At 36.5% G+C, this 26,835-nt stretch overlaps 1 protein-coding gene across 5 annotated transcripts in view; it reads left to right on the top strand.

Annotated features, from left to right (window-relative positions):
• Erbb4 (erb-b2 receptor tyrosine kinase 4) overlaps window positions 1-26,835 on the top strand; it is a 1,096,075-nt gene that overhangs the window by 860,554 nt on the left and 208,686 nt on the right. For all 5 annotated transcript variants that reach the window (XM_060368567.1, XM_060368566.1, XM_060368564.1 and 2 more), the window contains 3 exons: window positions 7,913-8,045; window positions 11,493-11,615; window positions 16,841-16,939. In XM_060368567.1, coding sequence (XP_060224550.1) covers window positions 7,913-8,045; window positions 11,493-11,615; window positions 16,841-16,939 — 355 coding nt within the window. The remainder of the gene's footprint in view (window positions 1-7,912; window positions 8,046-11,492; window positions 11,616-16,840; window positions 16,940-26,835) is intronic.

Here is a 26,835-nt window from a genome sequence, read left to right as displayed (position 1 = left end):
TCAATGTCTCTTTCTTAGTGATTCAAGGTCTCGTGTTTCAAATATGAACTATGGTCGTAAAGACTGAACAAAGTAGCGCTACAGTAGACACTGTGCTGTGTTACCCACTTTCCTCATTTTACTGTGACATGTTACCTCACAGAATTGAATTTAAGCAAGGAAGGATTTATTTCAGCTTATAGTTTGGGGATATTGGCTGTATGTTGGGAAAGGCGTTGTAAAGAGAATATCTCACAACTGTATTTATCAAGAAACAGAGAAAGGAAGACTGCAGTGTTCTCCCGGCTTTCTTTTTCCTTTTAATTCAGTCTAGGACCCCTGCCATAGGATGCTGTGGAACACATTTAAAGAAAAGCTCCCTCCCTCTATTAATTCTTTCTGGAAACATCTAATCGACACTCACAAAGGTATACCTTATTAATATCTGAGGTGTTTTCTAATCCAATCATTTAGTAGCTGGAGTTAACAATCACACTGAATGCATCTGTCTTTTTAAAAAAGAAGTACACTTTTCTTAATTTACAGTCCTGATGAGACCTGATAGGCTAGGGTCAGATAGTAAGGGAGGAGGACCTCCCCTATCAGTGTACTAGGAGAGGGGCATAGTGGGGAAAGAGCGAGGGAGGGTGGGATTGGACAGAGATGAGGGAAGGGGGTATAGCCAGGATGTAAAGTGAATAAATTTTAATAAATAATATTAATAATAAAATAATCCCTTCTGTGGCCTACTCCCTCATCCCCTCCCAATCTCACCCTCCTCCCCCTATGCCTTTCCCCTAGTCCACTGATAGAAGAGGTCCTTCTCCCCTTTTTGTTTGAACCTAGCCTATCAGGTCTCACAAGGACTGGTTGCATTGTCTTCCTCTGTGGTCTGGTGTCAGAGAGCCTGTCCCTGAGTTCATGCCAGAGAAAGTCGCTGTTCCCCTTACTAAGGACCCCACTTGGAGACTGAGTCTATGGGCTATATATATGCAGGGGTTTTAGGTCCTCTCCATGCATGGTCTTTGGTTGGGTATCAGTCTCTTCAGGGCAGCCAGAGCTCAGGTTTGTTTGTTTGTTTGTTTGTTTGGTTTGGCTCTGTTGGTCTCTTTTTGGAGCTCCTCCCCTCCAGGTCTTTCTATCTCCCCCTTCTTTCATAAGATTCCCTGCACTTTGCCCAAAGTTTGGTTATGGGTCTCAGCCTCTGATTTGATTCCTCAATCAGTAGTCTTTCAGAAGTCCTTTGAGGTCTGCTCCTGTCCTGCTCCCTGTCTTCTCCTGATTTCAATGTCTATCACATTTGTCCTTCTGAATGAGGATTGAGCATCTTCTCGGGGGTCTTCCTTGTTGTTTGGCTTCTTTAGGAGTATAGATTTTAGTTTATCTTATATTGTATGGGTAATATCCACTAATGAGTGAGTTTATACCATGTTTGTTTTTCTGCTTCTGGGTTACCTCACTCAAGATGATCCTTTCTAGTTTCCACCATTTGCCTGCAAAGTTAGTATTTTTCTTGTTTTTAATGGTTAAATAGTATTCCATTATGTAAGTCTACCACAACTTCTGTATCCATTTCTCTGCTCTGTTGAGGGACATATAGATCCTTTCCAGATTCTGGCAATTATGAATAAAGCTGCTACAGACAATGTCCTTGTTGAGTACTTGATCATATTTTCGATATCTGCCTAGGAGTGGTATAACTGGATCTTGAGGTAGCACTATTCCCAATTTTCTGAGAAAGCGCCAGATTGATTTCCAAAGTGTTTGTACAAGTGTACACTCCTACCATCATTTGTTGTCACTTGAGTTTTTGATCTTAGCTATTCTGACAGGTAAAGATAAAACCTCGGGGTTGTTTTGATTTGCATCTCACTGATGAATAAGGATGTTGAACATTTTTAAGTATTTCTCTGCCATTCACTATTCCTCTTTTGAGAATTCTCTGTTTAGCTCTGTACCCCATTTTTTAATTGGATTGCTTGGTTTGTTGGTGTTTAAGTTCTTTATATATTCTGGATATTAGCCCATAAGGAGAAACTTTTAATTAGGAAATTCACACTTGGAATTTGAAATGGAAAATCTATAATGTGTCAAAATTCCTTTAACTTAAAGGTGGTGCTTAAGAGCCAATTAATATTTGAGTTATTCCCAACTGCAGTTTTCCTCCCTCCTCTTCTTCTAGAATGGGCGGGAAAGAATCAACCGGTTCCATTTTCTCCAAATTCCTCCTCCATTTTTCTTTTAAAAAAGGGCAGGCCTCCAACGGATATCAATCAGCCATGGCATAGTAAGTTGCAGTAAGGCTAGACACCTCCTCTCATATTAAGGCTAGATGAAACAACCCAGGAGAGGAAAGGGTCCCAAAAGCAATCAACAGAGTCACAGACAGCCTCTGCCCCGGTGTGAGGAGTCTCAAAGAAGACCAAGTTACACAATGGTAACATACCTGCAGACGACCTAGGTCAGTCCCGTGCAGCTCCCTGGTTGGTGGTTCAGTCTCCGCGACCCTCATGAGCCCAGGTTAGGTGATTCAATCGGTTTTCATTTGGAGTCTTTCACCCCTCTGGCTCCTACATTCCTTCCTCACCTTCTTCTTCAGGATTCCCCAAACTCCATCTAACCTTTGGTTGTGAGTCTCTGCATCTGTTCCCCTCAGTTTCTGGAGGAAGCCGCTCTGATGATACCAATATATGAGTATAGCAGAATATCATTAGTAATCATTTCATTGGATCTATCTGTCTATCTATCTATCTATCTATCTATCTATCTATCTATCTATCTATCTATCTACCTACCTACCTATCTTGCCAGTCATATTTGGCTCTACCCAGGTCTCTAGACTATCCAGCTTCTGGGTCCTCATCCTTCAGACATCGTCCAGGGGTCGGTTACTTCTCATGGTATGGGTCCCAAGCTGGACCAATCATTATTTGGCCATTTCCACAATTTCTACACAACCTTTGCCCCAACACATTCTGTAGACAGGTCAAAGATTTTGTGGCTGGGTCTGTGTCTCAGTTCCTCTGCTGGAAGTGTTGCTGGGTTACAGGAGATGGCCACTTCAGGCTCCATATCCCTTATTGCCAGGAGTCTTACTTGTGATCACCTTCAAAGATTCCTGAGGGTTTCCATCGCACTAAGTTTCTGTTTTATCCCAGGGGTGCAGAAAGACAGTCTTTACAGTCTCATTTCATTTGACTGTTTGTGGTTGGATAATTGTCCATGACACCGCATGCCTTAAAATACCCAAGAGAATCTGTTGGCTCTTAAATGCAGTGATAGCATGATAATGGGGGGAAAAAACTCACAGACATGAAAAACTTAACAACATGATGTAGCTACACTATTGTGTTATAATTGAGAATTCGAAACTTTGAAACCTATATTCCTATAGAAGACATAAACCTTGTGGAATTTATCAGACTATACAGTTTTTTTTTAAATCTCCTTAAAATGCATTAGGACACATCTTTTCACTTTTAATCTTTAATGCCTATAAATAAACAGCGAAGCCGTTACAGTCTGATAAAACAAATTCTGCAGACTTGTTTCCTAATTAATTAGCTTAACTTCTAAATTATTTAGTTAGTCTTCTAAAAGTAGAAGTCTCTGCCACCAATTTCAAACTACAGCATCAATGAATATTAAAATACTGTGCATTGTTTTTTTTCTAAATTGGAGTGTGGTTTATTAAAAAATTAGAAAAACATCCTACATTATAAATTTTATTAAAATTTTATTTGTTGTTCAACTTGTTTGGCCTCTAAAATATCTCATGGATTTATCACGGTTTGTGCTGATAGTTTTGCTAATTAGAAAAAAAAAAAACAAAAAACAAAAACACAAGCACTTTTCACTTTTGAAGAGTAGCTTTTCATTAATATTAAATGCTAGAGGTATAATAAATTATAAATACTTGACTTTTAGTCATAGGTCATACTAACTTTGCTATACATTTTAATGATTTGATGCCATAAAATAAAAAGGTAAAACAGGAAAATAATATGGATGTTTATATAAAGTTTTATAAATCTTCTAACATATTTCATTATATATGAGAGATACTTGATTCAGATATGGTATTGGACAATAATGGTATTTAAAATACAAGTAGCTTAGTTTGGGGAGATACTGCTTTCTATAAGGTAATTACATTCAAAACAATAAATATTCTTCATTTCTTTCTGTACTTCTAAATAAAATTATTAAAGTTAAACCATAGGATTTTAAGTAAACTACCAAAATTCATTTGTGGTTCAGAATTCTTATGATAGCTTCATGATTAGCAGAATGAACTTGCATTTCATTATACTATTTCCAAATCACAGCATAAGTTAAGCTATCAATTGATTGCTTCCTTTTACACCGAGTTTGAACTTGGCACCTGTATTACTCTTTTGTACGCTTGAGAATGCCAGTCATTTTTAATGGGCACCCCAAAACAAATCAAAACTACTGTTCCAGATAAGGAATTGCAGAATAATTGCAGCTCTCTTATGGATTGACCCTCTTGATCTCAACAGTGTCTTATCTGAGCTACTTAGAGATGCATCAGACACTCAGGAAGAAATCTCTTGGTGTCAGCTTGTCTTGCAATAGTAATAGATCCTATAGAGAGATGTAGGAATTTAAATATGTGATTCAGCCAGTTCTATCCTGTTTTGAAAGGACCTCATAAAGAGTAAAGATTAGTCATGGATGGTGGTTCACAGCTATAATCCCAGCCCTCAAGATGCTAAGGCAAGGGAATCATAAGTTTCAAACCACTTCCTAGGCTACATAGTGAGATCTTGTCTTAAAAACAAAAACAATATTGTTAGGTCATTACTCTTTGGATAAACAAATGCCTCCATTGCTTATGCACAAATTACTGGGAGTTATTAACATTGGCAGGGAGGTAACCCAGAAGCAGAAAAACACACATGGTATATATACTCACTCATAAGTGGAAATTAGCCATATAATGTAGGACAAACATACTATAATCTATACTCCTAAAGAAGCTAAACAACAAGGAAGATCCCAGGGAATATGTTCAATCTTCATTCAGAAGGACAAATGCAATAGACATTGAAATTGGGAGAAGACAGGGGACAGGACAGGAGCTCACCACAGACAGCCTCTGAAAGACTTTACTGATGGAGTTATCAAAGCAGAGGCAAAGGCTCACAGCCAAACTTTGGGCAGAGTGCAGGGAATCTTATAAAAGAAGGGGGAGATAGAAAGACCTGGAGGGGACAGGAGGTCCAAAAGGAGACCAACAGAGCCAAACAAAACTGAGCCCTGGGTGCCCTGCAGAGGCTGATACTCTGACCAAGGACCATGCATGGAAAGGATATAAAACCCCTGCTCAGATGTAGCCCATAGACTCAGACTCCAAGTGGGGTCCTTAGTAAGGGGAACAGGAGCTGTCTCTGGCATGTACTCAGTGACAGGTTCTCTGATTATTTCCCCCTAGGAACTGCAGCCTTGCCATGCCACAGAGGAAGACTATGCAGCTAGTCCTTATGAGACCTGATAGACTAGGGTCAAATAGAAGGGGAGGAGGACCTCCCTATCATTGGGCTAAGGAAGGGCATAGGGGGAGAAGAGGGAGGAAGGGTGGGATTGGGAGGAGGCAAGGAAGGGGGCCACAGCCAGAATACAAATTGAATAAATTGTGATAAATGATAATAATAAAAAATATATTAACATAAAAAGATTGGCAGTGGTGAGATATATGTAAAAAGGATGGCGTTTATTAGTTGCCATATACATAGATAGAAAGATTAGATATGGATAAATATATTGATATAGATACAAATCCAAATATAGATATAGATTCCCCTGTGAAATGTTCAACCAAACATTACTGTGTGGCTTTCAGTGTAGGAATTCCTTTCTCAGGCTTTTTGTTGTTGCTCCTCTAATATTTTTGCCTGATGGTGAGATGAGAAAACAGTGAAGAAACACATATCAAGGAAAGGGACTGCTGTGTGAAAATATGAAAAGGAAACACCATTTAGAAAAACAGAAAATACATCCCACTGAGTCTGTGTGTCTCACTTAGACTAGCAGGGCCGGGCGGTTACTCTGTACTGTAATAAGATGACAGGTGACAGGAAAAGGGTCTGTGCTGCTCTGCGCAAAGACATCCTCCCTAAAATGCAGTCAACAAACAAAAAATGATTCCTGCATTATTTAACGTGTACAAAGACAATGTAGAAGTCCTTCATAATGAGTATATGAAGCAGTAGAGTAGAAAAGTATGTGTTGGTTTAAGATTCCAAGACATTTCCTAAAATATGTATTTAACTGACATGTTAAAATATGTTGCTGGGCATACAAAAACACATCGAAATGATAAGTTTGTGTCTCTGCTGTAGTTTAATTTTCTCAGTAGAGACTTTTATACCTTTAGGAAATCGCACTTAGGAAAATCTAGTTGAATTACAGTTACATTTCAGCGTGGCTTGAGCTGTCAGGAAGCAACCTTTAGGATGGACAACTTTTTAAAGTTTTCTGCAGTTTCATATGACAGTAGAGCAGTCATAATCTTCCAAAGACATGATTTCATTTGTGGAAGTAGTTACACAGCTTTTTTTTTTCATGAGGGCTTTAGAATTTCAATGTCTGATTTATGACATCTACTATTGTTATTTCTTGTTTGTCTTTAAGCTAAAGTTTATTTTTGCAAGCATAAGAAATTCTTTTAGAGAATGTAGCTGTATGGAATAGGTTCTTGGGAAAGAAGGGCTATGTAATATAAAATGATCTATTGCAGAAAGCATGGGAATAAAGGAAATCATCCTTTGCCATCCATTTTCTCTTCATAGTCAAATATTTATTAGGCAATATCATATTTCTATCTGGGTTATTTGATATGCCATATGAAATTAATGCTCTTCAAAACTCTGACCACCTAAAGTTTATAGATATGCTTTATATAAGGAATGAATTTTTCCACTAAGAAATTTTTTTTATTTTAGAAAACAGCAAGAAGTAATAAACTTCAAAGCTCTGTCTTTGCTAAAAGACATTGGAAGAACACTTAAAGAGTGAAAATCTTTAGTCTTTTTTAAATCTCTTCTCCACATTGTTTATATGTTTAGGTGAAATATTTTTATACAGAAAATTTATGAGCATGTGGCACTTAGCCATACTTGAAATTATGAAATGTACATCACTGTCGGCATCACTCCAACAAATTCTGACCCAGTGTTTTTTCTCCTTCCCATTATTCAACCTGCATCATCCTTATCAGAGTTTCAAAGTGCTGTGATAATAAACAACTCATTACTGATACTCTGGTATTCCAGAGATGTGATGATTTATATATACGTTTTCACGTTAGATAAGAAGTTCTCAAGCATAGGTGATATCAGTAGATCTTTGGCAGCATCTAGGGATACTGTAGCCGAAGAAGGGAGAGTTGCTGCTGTTATCTAGGGGCAGAGACCAGGGATGCTACTGAATACTGAAAATGAACTAACCTCAACAACGCATTTATAAACAGCCCAAGAGGTCAATAGTGCCACTGTTAAGGTAGCCTTCTTGAAAGACAATTATATTCTGAAAGCAGTTTATTAAAATGTGTCTTCATTTACATTATGAAAAATAGTGAAATAATTATAAATACCCCATTCCACTGTCTTAGTGTGTGTCCTCCATTCCTTATCCAGTTTTCCAATTTGTTTTCACCAAATGGCATGCTAAATTTGGTCCTCTCCAAAGATTAATTGTATGTGCATGGTTTGCTATTAAAACAAAACAAAACAAAGCCTGCTGTTTACAATGGGAAAGGCTTTATTACAGCCCTGGTGGGTTTTTATTTGCTTTTCTTTGAAATGGCTAGATTCATGAAGTGTGGAAAATGTCTCATACAGCTGCTCTTTCCTCTTCCTCTGCCTTTCCGTCTTCACGCTTTATCTTTATTTTCTATTCTGGTTGGCAGAACTCCACTGATTGCAGCAGGAGTCATTGGCGGGCTCTTCATCCTGGTCATCATGGCTTTGACATTTGCAGTTTATGTCAGAAGGAAGAGCATCAAAAAGAAACGAGCCTTGAGGAGATTCCTGGAGACAGAGGTAACATATTCACTGCTGTTTTGCATTAACTTGGGGGCTTTCTTTAATTTCTGGATGATATTCTATTTTGTAAAGCGATTGAAATGTGGTTTAACTTATGATGAGTTTGTATGTTATATTTTTGTTAAAAGAATATATTATAAAATATTCTTTTTTGTATAATAGAGAAAATGGTTCTTTTAATTTCTTTTTTTAATTAATTACACTTTATTCATTTTGTATTCCCTATAAGCCCCTCCCTCCTCCCCTCCCGATCCCACCCTCCCTCCCCTTTCTGCATGCATGCCACTCCCCAAGTCCACTGATAGGGGAGGTTCTCCTCTCCTTTCTGATCTTAGTCTATCAGTTCACATCAAAAGTGGCTGCATTGTCCTCTACTATATATAGAAGACTATATTATAAAAGTAGTTAAGGTATTAGCATCAGAGCTTAAGAAGAATGGATTGTACTGCATCCAAGAAATTATTCTGTTAAAAATTTTTAAGTAGATTTATTTGGGGTCTGAAGTAAGATATGCTGAGTAAGATATCTTAGTAGCCATATACCCAGCAGGCATCTGAGGAGAGGCCATCTCAAAGATAGAACTAGGAATAGGTGAGAAATAAATAGAAATTCCCTGTTCGAAAGTATAAACTATATGCATTTTAATTAGTATTATTAAATTGGCAGCCAATTATTAATTACACCTGAAGTGAAAAACTGGGTATTCAGGTTAAACTTTAGATCTGTAATAACATGAGACTTCTAACACAATTTATGAGATGTATTTAATATTGTGTATTACATTTGAGGCTTTAAAATCATCCATAAATTTACACCATTTCGTGTATATTACCACACTGAGTTCTTTAGCATGAAGCTGATAGTTTGTACAGGAGACAAGAAAAGAACTATTGTAGAAGATGGTGAAGTAGTTGAACCTTACTGAATCCTGTCTTACCCTTTTGTCATGACAGTCCTAGTTGAGGCAGCACAAACAACTCAGAGTAATTCTGTGTATCACTCTGGGTATTTTTTGTTTCTTGTTGTCAAATGGCAATCTGACTACTGTTTTCTTCTTAAGGCTATCGGGAATGTAAATACTCATCCTTTCATAGATATGACATAGAAGGTTCCAAACAGAAAATCATCATGTAGTATATAACAAGATATACCAAAATATGTTCCATACACAAACTTACGTATCTCTTGCCCAAAGTGCTGAAACCTCCTCACCAATTCTGCATGCGATTTGAGGTGATATTTATACCAAACCTTTGGAAGGTTCATTTAAGTTACTCATCATAGGCCTAGGAAGATGGCTCAGTAAGCAGTGTTTCCCTTATGAGGACTTAAACTTAGTCCATGGAATCCACATAAAGATTTACAGTGGTGGTGGTATCTGCTTATAATCCCAGCAAAGAAACAGATAGATGCCTTGTGCTCACTGGCAGGACATCTTCTTGTACTTGGCAGATTCCAAGACTGTAACAGACATAGTATCCTCCTCGTCAAAAAAAAAAAGGTAGAAATCTTAGTTTGTCTTCTGAACAAACTAATTTCACCTCATGTAAGCACACATGCATACACACACAGACACACACACACACATGCGCATGTGCACACACACATATTACAAATCATACATAGCATCTGTCAAACAACTCCTGTAGGGTGACCTTCCCATGAAGGGCAATCTGATGGAGAGTTTTTTATTGTTGTTTGTTTGTTTATCAATGTGAAATGCAATGCTTTTATTCCGAGATGTTTTTACTTGACTTGAAGGGAATTCTTAATGATCTAATGTATATTTTTATAATGTAAAATGATAAAACGACGGATGTGTTGTTGTAGTGTTAGGAAACAGACTGGTTTTGTTGACAGTTTTTATAGTGCTTTCCCTAAGATTCTTGCTTCCTCTGTATGCACTGAACCCAGCCCCGCCATAACAGTTTAGCAGGCCATGATGTTCACAGTAGCGTGATAATAATGGACAGGCAGGAGGTCCTCCGCGCAGTTAGCCTTGAAAACAGATGCTTAGAAATACCGTGGTGGTTCTAGATAACTTGAGTAGATATCCTCATGCAGAGAATAAAACAGGCCATTTCGTTTGCTGGCTTGTTTAAACTTTAGGTCCTTTTTAATGAAAGAAATTAAGTTCTAAAAGCTTGCTGTTTGCTCTTCATTTATGCATTAATTTTAACATAAAATGCTTTCCCAGAATGTAGGCTTTGGGTGCCCACATCCTCTGAAATACAGCAGACTTCTTGATTCAAGGTGATGCATTCTAAAACCAAAGGATGGCTAAAGTTCATATGTGCTATGTTTGCTTTGATGCATAAACTTGACAAAGTTTGATTCAACTGGACATGATAAATTATTACAGCTACTATTGATAAAACAAACCAGTTTCTTTAATGAAAATTATTTTAAGTTTACAAATTATTTTTTCTGAAAATTTCTATTTATTATTTTTCAAATGGATTCCAATTTGCAGATATCTGAAACTTCAGAATGGAAAACTGTGGTGAAGGGGTGACTCATTTGGACACTGTCTCACCTATGCCAGTCATTACCCACATTTACACATTTTTTTTCTTCAGTCATTCAAACTCTTCTGCTAAATAGAACCTTTACAATGATGTCTATACATTTCAGACTAGTTTTCCATGTTGGCCACACTCAAACTTCTTCACCTGCTGCTTCCAGCTCTAATCTCACCTTTTATATCCATCTCACGTCCAATGTATATATTATATAATATATATATATTATCTTTATGCTTCCCTCGTTCTGATGCTGACACCATACTCTTCATGGCCTCTTGATGTCACCCTATTTGCATTACCTCAGGACTGATCCGGCGTCTCTTAGAAGCCAGAACTAGGAAGCCTTCATTCCCATTTTTTACTTTACCCCATTGTATCTCAAAGCATATCTGTAGTCTAGAACCAAACTGTATCTGTCTCCCTACTTAAAAATGAGTTCACAACTCACCATCCGAAAGAGATACCACCTGGTAGTCCTTAAAAAAATACAGAATTTCAGGCTACTCAAGTAGGAATTGAGATTCAACAAGAAGTTCGTCTCTTTCGTGTATTCACCGCCAAAGGTTAGCATCATGGTATTTTCCCCTCTCGTAATGATCGTGGTAGCTTGCTATACTTCAAGTGCTAATAAGGTGCTAGTTCTCGTTTTAAGAGTTTTGTCTTCTTTTATTTTCTTTATGAACTTAAGCATACCTTCTAGTCATCATGCCTGTAGGTGGGACACACCCAACGTTTGAATTCACCAAAAAAAAAAAAAAAAAAAAAAAAAGATAGGACTGTGGGTGATATTATAAAAGTAGTGTTTGTCAAAGAAAAGTATGCGGTGTACTCTTCTAAGAGTGTTAGAAAAGAGCCAGAGGGCAGAAAGCAAAACTGAGGATGGATGAAAGATACACAACGTTATGCCTTTGCTTTGCAGCTGGTAGAACCCTTGACCCCCAGTGGCACAGCACCCAACCAAGCTCAACTTCGCATCTTGAAGGAAACGGAACTAAAGAGGGTCAAAGTCCTTGGCTCGGGAGCTTTTGGGACTGTTTATAAAGTAAGTAAAAACACAGTCGATAACATCAGTTATTTAAGTTTTATTACAAGCTTTGGAAAAGAATAGCCAAAGTAATTACTTTAACCAACGTTATTTCTTTTTAATATTCAAATAGAAAAGGCTTGGTAGTATTGGGATGTTGCTCTACGGAGGAATTCATTAGTTTTTATTGAACAAGCAGTGCAGTATTTAGAGAAAGTACTGCATGGACTCACCGAAGTGGAATTCTTTCATGCCCTTTGAAACTCTTAAGATTTTCTTCTCTTTGGCAATTTTTCGGGTTTTTTTCTCCAAGTTCTTAAGGATTTCTCCCTGGTCACTGCTTCAGTGCTTCCAGAACTTACTGGGCAACCTCCCACAATCCTTTGCCTTTCTTTCTGCTCTTTTATCTCGTCTCTGTCAGTACGCTACTTATTTTTTTTTTTTTTCAATGCAGTTTATTCAGGAACATTGAACAATCCTCGGACCCCGGGGAAAGCCAGCCCACAGCTTAAATAGCCTCTGGGTAGCCAACCCAGGCGTGCCACGGGGGGCAATGCAGATAGGTCCACATACATGGAAGCAAGCCAGATCCTCAGCCTTAGCCAAATGTGGAGTTGTTCGTGACAGAGAGCACTCACCATCGGGAAGGTGGAAGGCGGAAACCAGCTCCATCTTTAAGGCATAGCATTCCGCAGCTCTCTACAGTTCCCCCTTTTTGTTTTAGACGCATCAGGCAAGAGTAGAGGTCTGATCTCTGATATTAGAAATAAATTGGGACTTTGTACAGATGTTCATTTAGGTGTCATCCACCCAAAGAGCATCAGACCCAGTACGCTACTTATTAATCAATTAAAATCCTTATGAATGTGCAAATATGTCAGTAGAATAGGAAGACTATAACAATCTTTCTAACTGAGTAATCTACGATTTAGTAGTTAATATTGTAGTTTTTAATATCTTTGCAATTATGTAAAAAGAAAATTAACCATGTAAAAAACTCAGGTCAGAAAAGGCAAAAGGGTAATACATTGAGTTTCAATGAAAGATATTTCTGGAAAGAGAAATTTTTATTTATGGGGTGTATATGTTCACTTATTTAGCTATATTATGAGTCCATTCCAGGGGCCAACCCAACATTAACTGTGGTGAGATTTACTTTAGTGATACATAATTGAAGTTAATAGTAAATAACAAGATTAAGAAACTCTCCTGGGTTAATGATGAAGCCATTTTGTAACAGCCATTGGTACAATTCACAAAATTTACTTTTGCAGCTTACTGTATATTTCTTTTGTCTATTTTTTTAATTTTTTTTATTATTACACTTTATTCACTTTGTATCTCAGCTGTAGCTCCCTCCTTCATCCCCTTCCAATTTTACCCTCCCTCCCTCATCTCCTCCCATGCTTCTCATCTTGTCCACTGATAGGAGAGGTCTTCCATCTGACCCTAGCCTATCAGGTCTCATCAGGACTGGCTGCTTTGTCTTTCTATGTGGCCCGGTAAGGCTTCCCCCACTCAGGGGGAGGCGATCAATGAGCCATCCCCTGAGTTCATGTCATAGACAGCCCCTGTTCCCCTTACTAGGGTACCCACTTGGACACTGAGCTGCCAGGGGCTATATCTGAGCAAGGGGTGTAGGTTATCTCCATGCATGGTCCTTGGTTGGAATATGAGTCTCAGAAAATTCACCTGTGCCCAGATTTTTTTGGCTCTGTTGATCTCCTTGTGGAGCTCCTGATCCTCAAAGTCTTTCTGTCTCTGCCATCTTTCATAAGAGTCCCTGCACTCTGTCCAAAGTTTGTCTATGAGTCTCAGCATCTGCTTTGATACCCTGCCTCGTAGAGTCTAGTAGAGGTCCTCTGTGGTAGGCTCCAGTATATTTTAAGTGATATGTATATCCGTTATTTTACAAAATACGTGATTAAGTTAGATAAGAGGTTAAGAATTTTACATTTCAATTTTTTTTTTTTCCCTACAATGATTTAAGTTGATGTAGTGGTATATTCCTGTAATCCAAAACTTGGGAATCTGAGCCAGAAAAATTATTTGAGCTGAAAAGTTTGAGACCAACCTGGATAACTGTGTCTCAAAAACATCAAAAAATGATTTATTTGTTAGAAAAATCTAAATGATCATAATGCAGACATAAATTTTCCTGTCCTTTGTATTTGAAAATATTCTCATCTTTATAAAATGTCTACTTTCTAAGAACAGTGAAAGTTTCCCTGTCATTATAGTGTGCATATTTTGCTCACTTAAATCACTAACTGAATGTCCAATTTCCACAGATTTTGGTCTAGGCTGATTTTGCCTTTTGATCTTCAAGTTCAAAAGACAGAAGTTACCCTTTATCTATACCTAAATTGTGCTGGAAAAAAGGACACAATTATGCAATTTTATATTTAAATATTGAATCTATTTTTTTCAATAGTCAATAACTTCAACTTTTAGGTATTTTAATGAAATATTTTATAAAATTATTTGGAATAGTGCATACATGATCGTAAGTTCTGTCTTAACTAATGCTATGGAAAGTGACTAGTCAAATCATCACTGTGCCCCTGCCTATTTCTGAATCTCATCTTTACTATGTATGCCCCTCCCTTTATCTACAGAAAGGTTTTCTGCCTGTCACTGGACATATGATTTATCTGGTAATTTGTTGACTTCTCCCACCCATGGATATGAATGAGGGTGTCGAAGCCAAATTATAGCAAAGTCAATAGAAAGCTTTTAGATATTTCCTTGTGTTCCACACCTGTAATCATTTCTACGGGTCATATTGACAAAAGGGAATGTATGTAAGCATGTTTATAGAAAATGTATTGTAAGTTTCTTTAGTTTATTTAAACTGTCTGTCTGAAATATATGTTGCCAGCCTTAGGTTTTAATAAATGTATTATACATTGTAACAAATACTGTCTAAAGCTATAAGAAACTATTGGTGGCCACACAAATGTCAATGGCCTGTGTGCTTATTTATTCATTTTTTTTCCTTCTAAGTTAAGCTATGTGATGTTTCAGCAAAAAACATTAGGACCAATATGGGTACAAATATAGTTAAATTTTCTTTGCTTAGATCTATAAAGTGATGGCTAAACTTTTTTTTTTCAAAAAGAGAAACAAATTAATTCACACCAAATTTATATTCTTATTTTAAAACTACACTTAAGGAATATTTTAATATTGATGCTCTTGCTTTATAAAGTAATTCCCTGTGTGGATATTTTATTGAATAATGGTAAGCATGTTCTCTGCCCTAGATACCATCTCTGAGAAAATATAGCCTGGGGTTTTCAGTTCTTAATTTTTTCTTATTCCCCCTACTTTTGCTTGAACACCACTTTTAAAAATTATATCACAGATAAATTAAGTTATTACTTTGCATTTCTACATACATACACCCTTGCCTATTGATCCTGCTTGAGCCAAACATGACAATAAATCTTATCCCGAAAGGCTAAAGTACTTTTCTTTTTTGTTATTACTATTCAACAGCTCTTGGACTTGTGTCTCCTCTATTACTCCACCTTTAGATAATACAAACACATTTATGTAAGCTGTGTCCAAAGTGAAAACTGTCTCTCTAACACTGAGACCAGTTGACATGATAAAGAAGGTAGAACTACAGCCTATGTTTTCCTCCACTGAAAGTTAAAGTTAGAGATACAGTCTCACAAAAGACCCCTGTGCCCAGATATATTTGGTCCTTGTGGAGCTCCTGTCCTCTCCAGGCCATACTAACTCCCCCCTCTTTCAAATGTTTCACTGCACTCTGCTGAAGGTTTTGTTATGAGACCATGTATGGATATAACCTAGAACCTCTGCTCAGATGTAGCCCAGGGTAGCTCAGTAGCCAACTGGGTACCCTAGTAAGGGAAACAGGGACTATTTCTGACGTGAACTCAATGGCGGTCTCTTTGACCTCCCCCGCCCCTACCTGAGGGAGGAGCATCCCTGCTAGGCCACAGAGGAGGACTTTGTAGCTAGGCCTGAAGATACCTGATAAGCTAGGGTCAGATGAAAGGGGAGGAGGTTCTCCTCTATCAGTGGACTTGGAAAGGGGCAGGGAGGAGATGAGGGAGGATGAGTGGGAATGGGAGGGAATGAGGGAGTGGGATACAACTGGGACACAGAGTTAATAAACTGTAACTAATATTAACAAAATAAAAATTTAATTAAAAAAAGTTAAATTAAAAATGTCATAAGTAGTGTTGAGGTCCCTCCCTGTCATGTCCTTATATGTTTTTCTGTATTTGTACTGGACTATCTGATTTTTTAAAATCATCCATACATATTATCTGTCCTATCAAAATTATTGTCCTCATTTAAATGTTTAAGTTGAAAGTCTACATTTTAAATGCTGTCCAAATCCATAAATTCTGCAATTACATTGATAAAAGACAGAATTTTTCAATGCTCATTATAAATATTTTACATGGACCAAGAGACAAAAAAATCATTAATACACAGAATTTAATAAAATAGATAAATTACTATGGCTTCAATATGCCTTGGAACTTTTTCTTGAATAAGTCTATCTAAACTCCAGAAACATTCTTTTTCTTTTAGTTAAAGAATAACTGAGTAATGTTGAAGCTAAAAGGATTATTGTTTTTACTAATCATATTTTATAAATTTTTATTTAGACATGATGTTTTCTACACTTTGTTGCTATATGTGGCTAAGTACTTCATTTTTCTTGAAATGAAGCTGGTGATGTCATCCAAATAGGATTTAAACACTCTATCCAATGTTACTACTTCCTGCTCTACACAAAACCTTTTATAAGAAGATAAGAAGTTAATCTAAACAGGAAATTGAACACTATGGAAACAGAATACTTATACTTATATAATTCATCTGTAATAAAATTGGATCACAAACACACAACCCATAACAGATGCTGAATTAATGTTTATTATTTAAAAGAAATTAGAACTTCAAGCACACCAATTGGTTGTCCAATGCCAAATGATCAACTCTGAAAAAAATACTACAAGTAACATAATATGTATTGAACAGCATTTATATTTAATTTAATGCATAGATATATATGCATTCAATTTTAAGTATTGAAGAAGGAGGCCATGAAATTGAAGGAGAATGGAAATGGGCATATGAGAAGTTTGATAGGAGGAAAGTGAAGAGAGAAATGTTGTGATTATATGGTAATATCTCGGCTATAAATATTACACAATCTCAATTTATAATTAATGTTCTTTTTTTTTTCCTGAAAGGGAATTTGGGTGCCTGAAGGTGAAACAGTGAAAATTCCTGTGGCTATTAAGATCCTCAATGAGACAACTGGCCCCAAGGCCAATGTAGAGTTCATGGATGTAAGTATACAAGTATACAAATCATTTTTACTCTTTAATATTAAACAGAGTCCTTGAAAATAAAATAATAGCAATAAAACAGCCTTTCAAAGTTTCTTCTCTGGAAATGTTATAACCTCATACTTAAATTTTTATGTGATCCCTTCACATTATATTATATGTTTCAGAACATCCCTGGTTTGCAGTTGTCTGCCGTAATTGTAAGCCTGGATTACTTTGGGAATATAAAGAAAGTTATACTTCTCACGTTGAATTTCCTTCTGTAAATCAAGCATGTGATATTTAATTTTTGAATAAATTGTTTTATAAATGGAAATGCATTTATTAAATGCAGTTACAACAGTGTCAAAACTACTCAGTAGTGACAACAGAAAGTCATTCTTGTTTACATAGTGCTTATAAAGTGCTAACACTCGTGTAAATGCTCTCAAAAAATCTGCAATAGGTTCCGAGCAGTGTTCTAAATAGTTTACAAATAATCTTTCATCTCACTGAGATGAAAGAACAGATCAAGTTAACCCAAGGTTACCCCGATTTTGCAAAGTGGAGAGATGAAGTATCAGCCAAGTTTGACTAGAAATATTTTCTTAAAAAGTAGAGAATTGTGAAGACTTACCTGCCTTGTCTTGGTGATGGCAACCCCTCAGCCCTGCCTCTTTTGGTGGAAAGGCAGGCATAGGTAATTAGGACAAAACAATATGTGGATGAATCTGCCTGTTGATCCAATAAAATGTTACACAAATAAAATATAAGATGGAAATCAACTTTGGTTTTAGGAGCAGACCCTGCTCTGAGAAACATAAATGTAATGACCATGAGAACCTCCATTTTGAGAACCATGAGGCTGCTCTGAAAAATTACTTTTACTTTCTGTGGTGTTATAATTTGTTGAGCTAAAACCAATGAAGATTAGTGTTGACAGCCAGCGAGCCTCCTACATTTCAACAGAAACCTACTTAAAACTTTCTCAAGTGAAATTTACTCTGTTCAGCTCAGATTCATCCAACAGGACTATGGTGAAAGCTTCAAGTACAGAATAATAATTTTTTTAAAAAGTGCTAAAGAATGAAAGTACTTGATGAGGTCAATCAAAAGTTGCAGCTTTCCCACAGGGAAAGGTGTAGACCAAGCTGTTTAATTTTAGAGGGTAGGGTGGAATGAAATTAGATGTGTAGCCTGTGCTCTTCACATCGAACACAAGATATCTTACTGGAGAGTTGGGAATAGATCCACATACATTCTTTCTCTGTATTTTAACATAATGTCTTCAATAATAAGGATGATTTTGATTTTAAAGTGACCTCTGCATGAGAGACGCTACAAGCATATGCAGTTTGGATTTTTTTTTCCGAGACAGATTGCTATATATTCTTAGCCAGTCTGTCTTGAAAGCTCCTTTTCAGTTTTATAAAAGCACAGTGTATGACCTTGAAAAATTTGAGAATAATGCTAACCATCTTTTATGAGGCCTTTTCGCTTAATTTATTGTTGGTTATTACATAAAAGGGATGAGAAGGTTACAAGCAAGCAGCTCTGGAGAATGGTCTCTGTGCTTATCAGTTGCTAAATAATTAAAATCCCACCCTTTTTGCCTAACTAGCAACACTTAAATAATAAATATTACTCATCTAGTAACTAAATAATTTTTTTCTGCAGGTCTGTAGAGGTTATTATGCTCCCTGCAGCTAAATGTCTGGCTCATATGTCACTATTTAGAATTGAAGACTTTTCCAGTGATGCCCCTAATCATTCAGCTTGACCCAGATCATAGCTATAAACTCAGGAAGGAAAATTTCAAATTAAGTAGAAATTACAAAGAAAAATTACAGTAAATAAAAAGGTGAGGTTCATATATAAAACTGATAGAAGATCAAGCTTGGCCACCATGGGCTACAACCAGAGCTGTAATTCACAGGAATGCTGATAATCTCTGTGGGAGGCTTGGACAGTCATATTTCCATGGAAACAGCCTGGCAAAAGAGGGTTCAGAGGCTACAAAATAATCACGTTAAAAAAAAAAGAAGCTTTAAAAACCTCATCATGATTTCCAGTGATTATTTGAAAGCTCCTAACCCCATTCATCCATTCCCCTCCCCCTTGAGCTGAAGCCTATCCCCATGGAAACAGGAGTAGGATGGTAGCTTGAAGTCTCTGAGCTTTCTGCTGAATTTTAGATGAGCCTCTGATTGAGCCTGAAAGGAGTCATTTTCCTAGATGGGTGATGGATTTGGTAACTAACAGACTCAAAAAAAAATCTGTCCTTTTTAAACTAAAAAATTAAGAATTTCTTTCTTGATATGCCTTTCATACATTTGGATAGATGCTAGAGATTAAACAAACAGCTTGCTGGCTTGCTACTGGCAGAGTTTTGATAAGTGCAAGGCAGAAATATTTTCTACTATCTTGGTGACTTGTTTTATAATATTGGAATGATAGCATCACACTGATTAAAACCCTTTTAACAGTCAACATGGATGGTGAATGCAGTATTTAGGTAAATTAGCATAATTTTCATGTAAATGCATGGCTACATTCTGTACCTTCATTTGGAGATCATTCACAAAGTTTGGAGAGCATTTTACGTATTGAGTAAGTGCTCTAACCAAAAGGGAAGGTTCATGTAGGCAAAACTGTGCAAGAGCCAAAGGACAGAGTTGAAATCACATGTCAGTAATAGTAAAAGTAGTTTGTCATATGCCTTAGTGTAAGTTCTTCTAGAGGTAGAAGCTGCCCATGAAATAATTATTTGCATAGAAGTAATTTATTCAAGAGTTGGAGGACTCATGAGTAAGAGAGTATGAACATAAGACAAGACAGTTCCTACCTACCACATGATGACCACGGCTTCCTTCTATTGGAGAAGCTGCACAATCTGGTACTAGTTGTACAACTCAAGGGTTAAGAAAGTTAAGCCAGATACTATCTTCTAAACTTCATTTTTTTGATAGTTTCTGGGAGAGTGAGCGAACTAGAGCCCCAATCCCAGCGCCATTGATTAATGGTTAAGGAGACAGGGATCCTTAACATCGTCATGACTTACTTGGTGAGGATGGCAGGAAAGGGCTGAAATGGCAAGAAACAACATTAGGCATGAAGAAGTGCCTAGACACCAGCTGTCTTAGCATCATGGTAAAGACTGCTTTGAAAGAAGATCAAGATCATCTGAAAGCATACCGTGAATCTTTTTTGTCCATATTTATGTCTGTATTCTTATTTATATACGTCCTTTACGCTTATATTGTTTACTTCTAGAGTCAAATATTCCACTTTTTCTGATGATGTGGACATGCAAATATATCTGTGTGTGTCTCACTGGTTATTATAACAAATGACCAAAGCCACTGCAGCTTAATAATGCAAGCTCATCATCAACAACTAACACCTCTATTGATATCCAAGGACAAAGGAAAAGACTATTCTATTCTCTTTAATTTTTTTTTTTACCACAAGCAGAAAATAAATCAGGGGCAGATGTATTTTATCAAATGTTTCACTAAAAGCAGCGGAAGGAGAATTTGGTCACAGGGCTGCTGCTTAGCTCGCCTGAACATGTCTAATGGATTCATAATGACAATAATAACATGCTCCTACTGAATGGTCAGTGCATTCTTCCTCCCCATAAAGGAAGATCACATCGAATGACATTAAGAAAATGACTCTAAAGGTCTATCTTCATATTGAGGATGCCTGCATTTATAGCCACTCCTAATTCTTGTTTCAAGTAGCACAATTTCTTTGGGAAAATGCAAGCTGTTAAGAGGTTTCTTTGTTTCTTTCTTTCTCTCTCTCTCTCTTTTTGTATTTTTTAAATTATCAAACAGTACAGAAGATATGCCCAAGAGAAGGTGTTATTTAGTTAAGAGTCCTAGAAAATGAGATGGGCGGTTGGTTTTTCAGAGTGTCCATTATTCTGTTTTTCCCAGGGCATTTAAGCTCATTATCTGTTAAGATTGTTTTAAAATGTTTTAACTAAATTATTTGTTTTCTTTAAAAAAAGATAAGCCGGAAGTGGAAGAAAATGTGTAATTACACTAAATTTTAGGGATGGGCTTCCATTACTGGCTCAGGGCATGTGTGGATCGGCCTGGCTACAAGTCCAGATTTCCCATGCCACGTTTGCAACACAGTTCACAGTCAGGTGATTCAAGAAAAACGGGCTTAATGTGACCTGTCTGCATTTTTAAAATTGCATTATTTGTGGAGGGAAAATGGTTTTCTTTTTGCTGTGCCACAAGGACTTTTATTTATCTCTACCAAACTGTCATTTTGCTATGTTACTGAAGTAATGATCACATGATTTTTGTTTATCCTTTCTGTATTGTATCTGTGACACTCAGGATTGATGTGAGTAAGTTCTTCCAACTCTAATTGATGTCATTATGTGAGTGGGGTGAGAAACTATAATCTCTTCAGATTATAGCAACCTTGCAAAACGATGTGAACATTTTTTTGTTCTGTATTTTTCCACTGCAAGATTTCCTTTGTGTGACTATATATGGTCAAGGATAACTTTTAGATTCTGCATCACATTAACAACATATTCTTAAATTTTTTACATTATTTAATTCTATCATTTGTTTTTCCATATAAATTTGGTCATTTTATATATTAATCTTGTATATTGTATACTTCAGAAGTGAACATTCCAGAATTTTTTTAAAAGCCCTAGATTATAGGAATGCTCTTCTTAGATCAGTTAACAACTACTATTTTCCTTAGGAGAAAATTGTAAATAACAAATGAAAATAAAAATAAATAGTTTTCGCAGCTCTTGAAATTCTCTTTATAAATTAAAATAATGTCCTCCTGTATAAAATATATAACTATTTGAAGCAGCATTTAGTCTTCCTATCCTGTTATAAAAAGAAAAAAAGGAAAGAAAAGAAAAGAGAATCATCCTGCTGATCAAATTAACTAATTCCAGTACACCTTATCCCATTGCCTCTTGTTCAGCAGAAAGAAACATATGTGACCTTTGACTTAGAGAGTGTCCGCCAACCCAGTCTCCTTTTCCCTCGCTTGTTTTCCTTACAGTGTCTTTCCTGCTTTTCAGGGGCCAGAACTGCCACGTAGCTTCACTTCTCTTGGCATCCTTGAGCATAATAGCCTGCCAATATAATCACCTTCCTATATGCGTCTTCAACCTCTCTTCTTTTTAGAATCAAGCCACCCATGGGCAAACTGGAAAATAGCGAAACTCTCAGTGCCTGGGTGTAGACCTCTTTCCAACTTATATATATTTTTGCTCCAAGTTACCTTCCTGAATGACCAAAATTCTATCTTTTCTGTGAATATGACCTCATCCATGTCTTTGATATGGCCCCTTGAAATCTGTAAAGACTTCACAACTTTAACACACCCACAATTTTCCTCCTTGTGCTTTCTTCCAAAAATGGGTGTCTTCCATTATACCTGTCCTATTTGTACTCTAATCTCCCTATTTTCCATATTAGCAATTTAGAATTTATCATTTAGTATCAAAAAACTTTCACACCAACTGACCCTTTCCCAAAAGTTCACTTGGATAAGCCTCTGATTCTTTGCATAATGCAGTGCCCTCACAGTGCAAGTTGGTGGCTCTTCCACTTCACTTATGAATCATTTCTTCCAGTTTTAATCTACCTACTTGGTATATATGTATCTGCATGTACAGGCATGCATTACATGTATGTGAATGTGTATGAACATATGTGAGTGAGCATGGGAAGATCAATGGGTATTTTCCTCAGTCTCCCACCACTTTATTTTTTGAGGCAGGATCTCTCCCGTAATCTGGATCTCACGAGTTCAGTTAGGCTGGCTATCCAACAAGCCCCAGGCATCCTTCTTCCTCTGCCTCTGTGGTACTAGGATTACAGGCACACACTGCCATGTCTAGCTACTCAGTGTAAGTGTTGAAAAAAATACATTCCCGTCTTCATGCTGGCTTAGCAACCACTCTACTGAATGAGGCTTCCGCAAAGTCCTTCTCTACTTTTAAAACACAAAGCTCTGGTAGACTCATTCCTCTGCATGAAAACTGCTTGTGTCATCATGCAAATGAAAGAGCAGGTCCTTGTTCGCAGATCTACTGAGTAACTCCCCAGTTGTCTTTGTCCCTGCCAACTTTAGTATCCATTCCTTTAAAAGGTCTTTTGTCTGAAGTGTGCGGCCACCATTAGAACTTGCAAATCCCTACCTATCCTATTTTCTCCACTTAAAAATGCATCTTCAAAGACTCATTTCCTGACAGCTTAGTACATATTACAACTTAGACACTGTACATTGATTTTCTTTTCTAGAATTTAACAATTTTTGAATGTTAAATTTATATGAATAATAGTTTATCTATCTATCTATCTATCTATCTATCTATCTATCTATCTATCTATTTATTTATTTTATTTTGTGGACTAGCAGGTGATGGACTTTACCCCAGGTGTCTATGAGGCGGGGGTAGGGTAATCTACCCAAGTTCCACTAGAGTACCCTGGCATAAGGATTCTTTGACAAACTTTTATGAATGTGTACGTTACTTATTTTAATAGGTTCATTTTCATTATCTTGTTGCTAATTATTAGAATCATCTGTAGTAATTTTTCATAATGCTTGTTCTCCCGCTAAATTTTTTTCCTGTTTATTTCCTTCTGTTCTGATAGCAATAAACATGCAAGAATAAGTCCTGCTAAAAAAGAAAAAAAAATGAATGTAATGCGGATTTTCAAAAAATATAAATTTGAAAACATAATTTATTATAGTCACTATAAAACACTGCCAGTAATAGTTAACTGAATTCAGTAGCTCCCAAATCCTGAGCTTTAAAGTTTGCCTTGAGGAATATTTAAAGGTTTGAAAGTAGATAAAGTACTTGACAAGTTTTACATCCCAACTGGCTTAATTTGTCTCTGGAATCACCAGAAAGGGACTCCCCAAATCCAAAACAGGTTGTTCTTTGTAAATCTTAACATGTAGCTTCATAAGCTTTTTGTTCTCAAAAACATTTCTTGAATATGTGTAAATGAGAGGAAATCTCTCAAGAGCTCATAGTCTACTATATCAGAATTTAAATTTGTTAACTAGAAATCAGCAGTCATTGGATGTGTAATTTTACTGCTCTCCAAACTCCATAACTTGGTGGGTTTCGTATCTGATTGAGAGGGTTATTACCATTATAGAGAGAAGAGAATTACACTGATCATGTGCTGTTTCTGATTTTAATCTGAACAGTATTTCATAATTACAATGACTTAGAGAAAAGCCATTCATTTTGACTGTAACACTAGGAGACTTCATTTGTAATAAATACTGTATGCTCAAAAATAGCAACTGTAAAAGCTGAGGAAATAGCTCATTGGTGAAGGGCTTGTCTTACAACTATGAAGACCTAGACTTTGTTTCCAGACCCCACATCAAGCCAGTTTAGTAGCATATTTATAATACCAGCACTGATAAGAGGTAGGGTGTGGAGAGAAAGAGCTGACTGTGTTTGCTGGCCAGTAACTAGGTAACTTTCATATAGTTATATACAACCTGTCCCGTTAGCTCCAGGCCAATAGGAGACTCAACCTCTTCAAACATGTTATAGGACACTTGAAAAAAAAATCCTGAGGTTAACCTCTGGCATCCAAATTCAGGTACACACACACACACACACACACACACACACACACACACACAGGAGAGAGAGGAGAGAGATTGGGGAAGGAGGAAGAGAAAGAACATTTGTTCATGGTACAAAAAAATCTCCAGCACATAATTTCTAAAATATCAAGATTTATTTATAATCTGTTTAGAGATTCAAAATATGAAATAATGGCAAGAATAAGGAGCCATTTGCAAAAGTTTTGTTATGCATTATATACCTAATGTTATCTTAGTTGTTCATAGACATGCAATTTGGCCCTAGAAAGAAGAATTACAATGTTGTGATACATGCGATGGGATATACATTTATATACATATACCATATATATTATGTAAACCAGTCTACTGATGTGGATGTATGTTTACTTTACTGTGATATGTAATGAATGCTAACTGCATCCCCTGTCACAATCTCTGTAATGGTGCCTTTGAAAATCAAAACAGCATGGGGACAGCCTCCAAACAGGACAGAACAGGATACAATAAGACAAGGCAAAAGCCTTCATATTGAGACTGAACAAGGCAACCCAGTAGGAGAAAAAGAGTCCCAAGACCAGTCAAAAGAGCCAGAGAAACACCTGTTGCCACTATTAAGCGTTCCCACATTTTTAACTGTAAGAGATAATCTTTATAATTAAGCTTAGATATAGAGGTGATCCTTCCTTTAAAAGCCCTGTTAATGGCTGTGTCTGACACTTCTTGTTTGTTATGACTTCATGTAAAATTTTATGTCACAATTCCACCCAGATGAGAAAATCAATGTGTGTGACTGTTTAAAAAAAAGTATATCTGGTTTATATTAATCTCTAAACATTACAATTTTATCATAGCCACTGTTTCTCTCATAATTGCTATCAACTCAATCCTTTTAGTTGTTAAAATAATAACAGCCTACGCTGTAGAGTTTGACCTTCTTTTCCAAGGCAGAATAGTGAAATTGAAGTTCACAAGAAAACATCACTGAGGAAACTGTCATGTACCTACTGTTTACAGTTGTCATATATCAACAGCTATGGTGGCAATAGAAAAAATTTTGAGGCAGTAAAATTAGGAAATCAGTTTTTCATAGACACGATCAATGTGGTTCCTTCATCTAAAACGAAAAAACCTCCGGACACCAGTAGTGAGCTTTGCCACTGTAATTTTATCTAAGGTTTTGATATGCTTACAAATTTAATCTAGCCTCCCTGAACATAACTATTCCATTATTCGTTAGAAAATAATTAGAAGCTATAAGCAGAAGCCTGCATGCATGCAGCTCCTTGGGAGTCCCTGAGCTCATTGAATGGAGGAGTTTGACGGATACTGGTCAGCTGATATTGGCCCATCGCTGATAATAGCTAAAAATGCTGCTTAGCTAGGTGAGAAAGTTAACTTCACGGAAATGAAAATGAAGCATTTGGGATTTATAGTCAAAGATGGTTTCCCTTCTGCATTTGTTTCCTGGTAAGGAAGTAGCCAAGAGAGCCAGTTATTTCTTTTCCTTTTTACTTTTTTCCTTCTATTTTGGGCAATTTATAATTAAGAGCTATGCCCAATTGACTTATTGATTAGAATTTTCTTCTATCCCTACAAAGAAATGTAAGTGAAATAAGAATAGTTTTGCTATTATACATACAAATAATAAGTCAGATGAATATATTAAAAATGTCATCTCTAGCCACCATATGGAAAATTAACTGTAGAAAACATACAAGCATATTAGGAAGCCTGAAGACACTAGGAGCTTGCTCATAAAATCAGAAAATTGTTATTTTCATATATGTAAACCTTAGTCAAGGTCCTTTAAAATTTTGTCAAATTGTGAACATCCATTCACGTAAGGAACATGTCACAATACTCTCAGCAAGAAAAAGATATTTTATTATTGGAGAGAGAAATACTTCTAACTCAGATGTTCCCTAAGTTTTCACAGAATGCTAATTTTTTTTTAAAAAAAAGTAAATTTCCTTCTATGTTCCTCTTTTGTCTCATTTTCTGGTAAATTTATGTGTGTACTAGTGTATAAATATGTGCACTAGTGTATAAACCGATACTATGTTAGCATTCTTTAATTGGAGGTATGTTATTTTTCCATCCTTAGCAAGGTGTGGAATATCTTTTGCTTGACAGCTATTTAATATATTCTAATCTCCACAGGAGCATGCACTACATTGAAAATCTTCAGGGAAGCTTTGTTTACTGTTTGGAAAAGTAATATATTTTTACATCATTTATTTTCAGCATTTTTATGAAGTGCCTGCTATATGCACAGTTCTTTGATATCTGTGTAA

The sequence above is a fragment of the Meriones unguiculatus genome, chromosome 15 (assembly GCF_030254825.1).
Source record: "Meriones unguiculatus strain TT.TT164.6M chromosome 15, Bangor_MerUng_6.1, whole genome shotgun sequence".
Lineage (NCBI taxonomy): Eukaryota > Metazoa > Chordata > Mammalia > Rodentia > Muridae > Meriones > Meriones unguiculatus.
The sequence above is the reverse complement of the archived record's forward strand: the minus strand, read 5'-3'. Positions and strand labels throughout refer to the sequence as shown.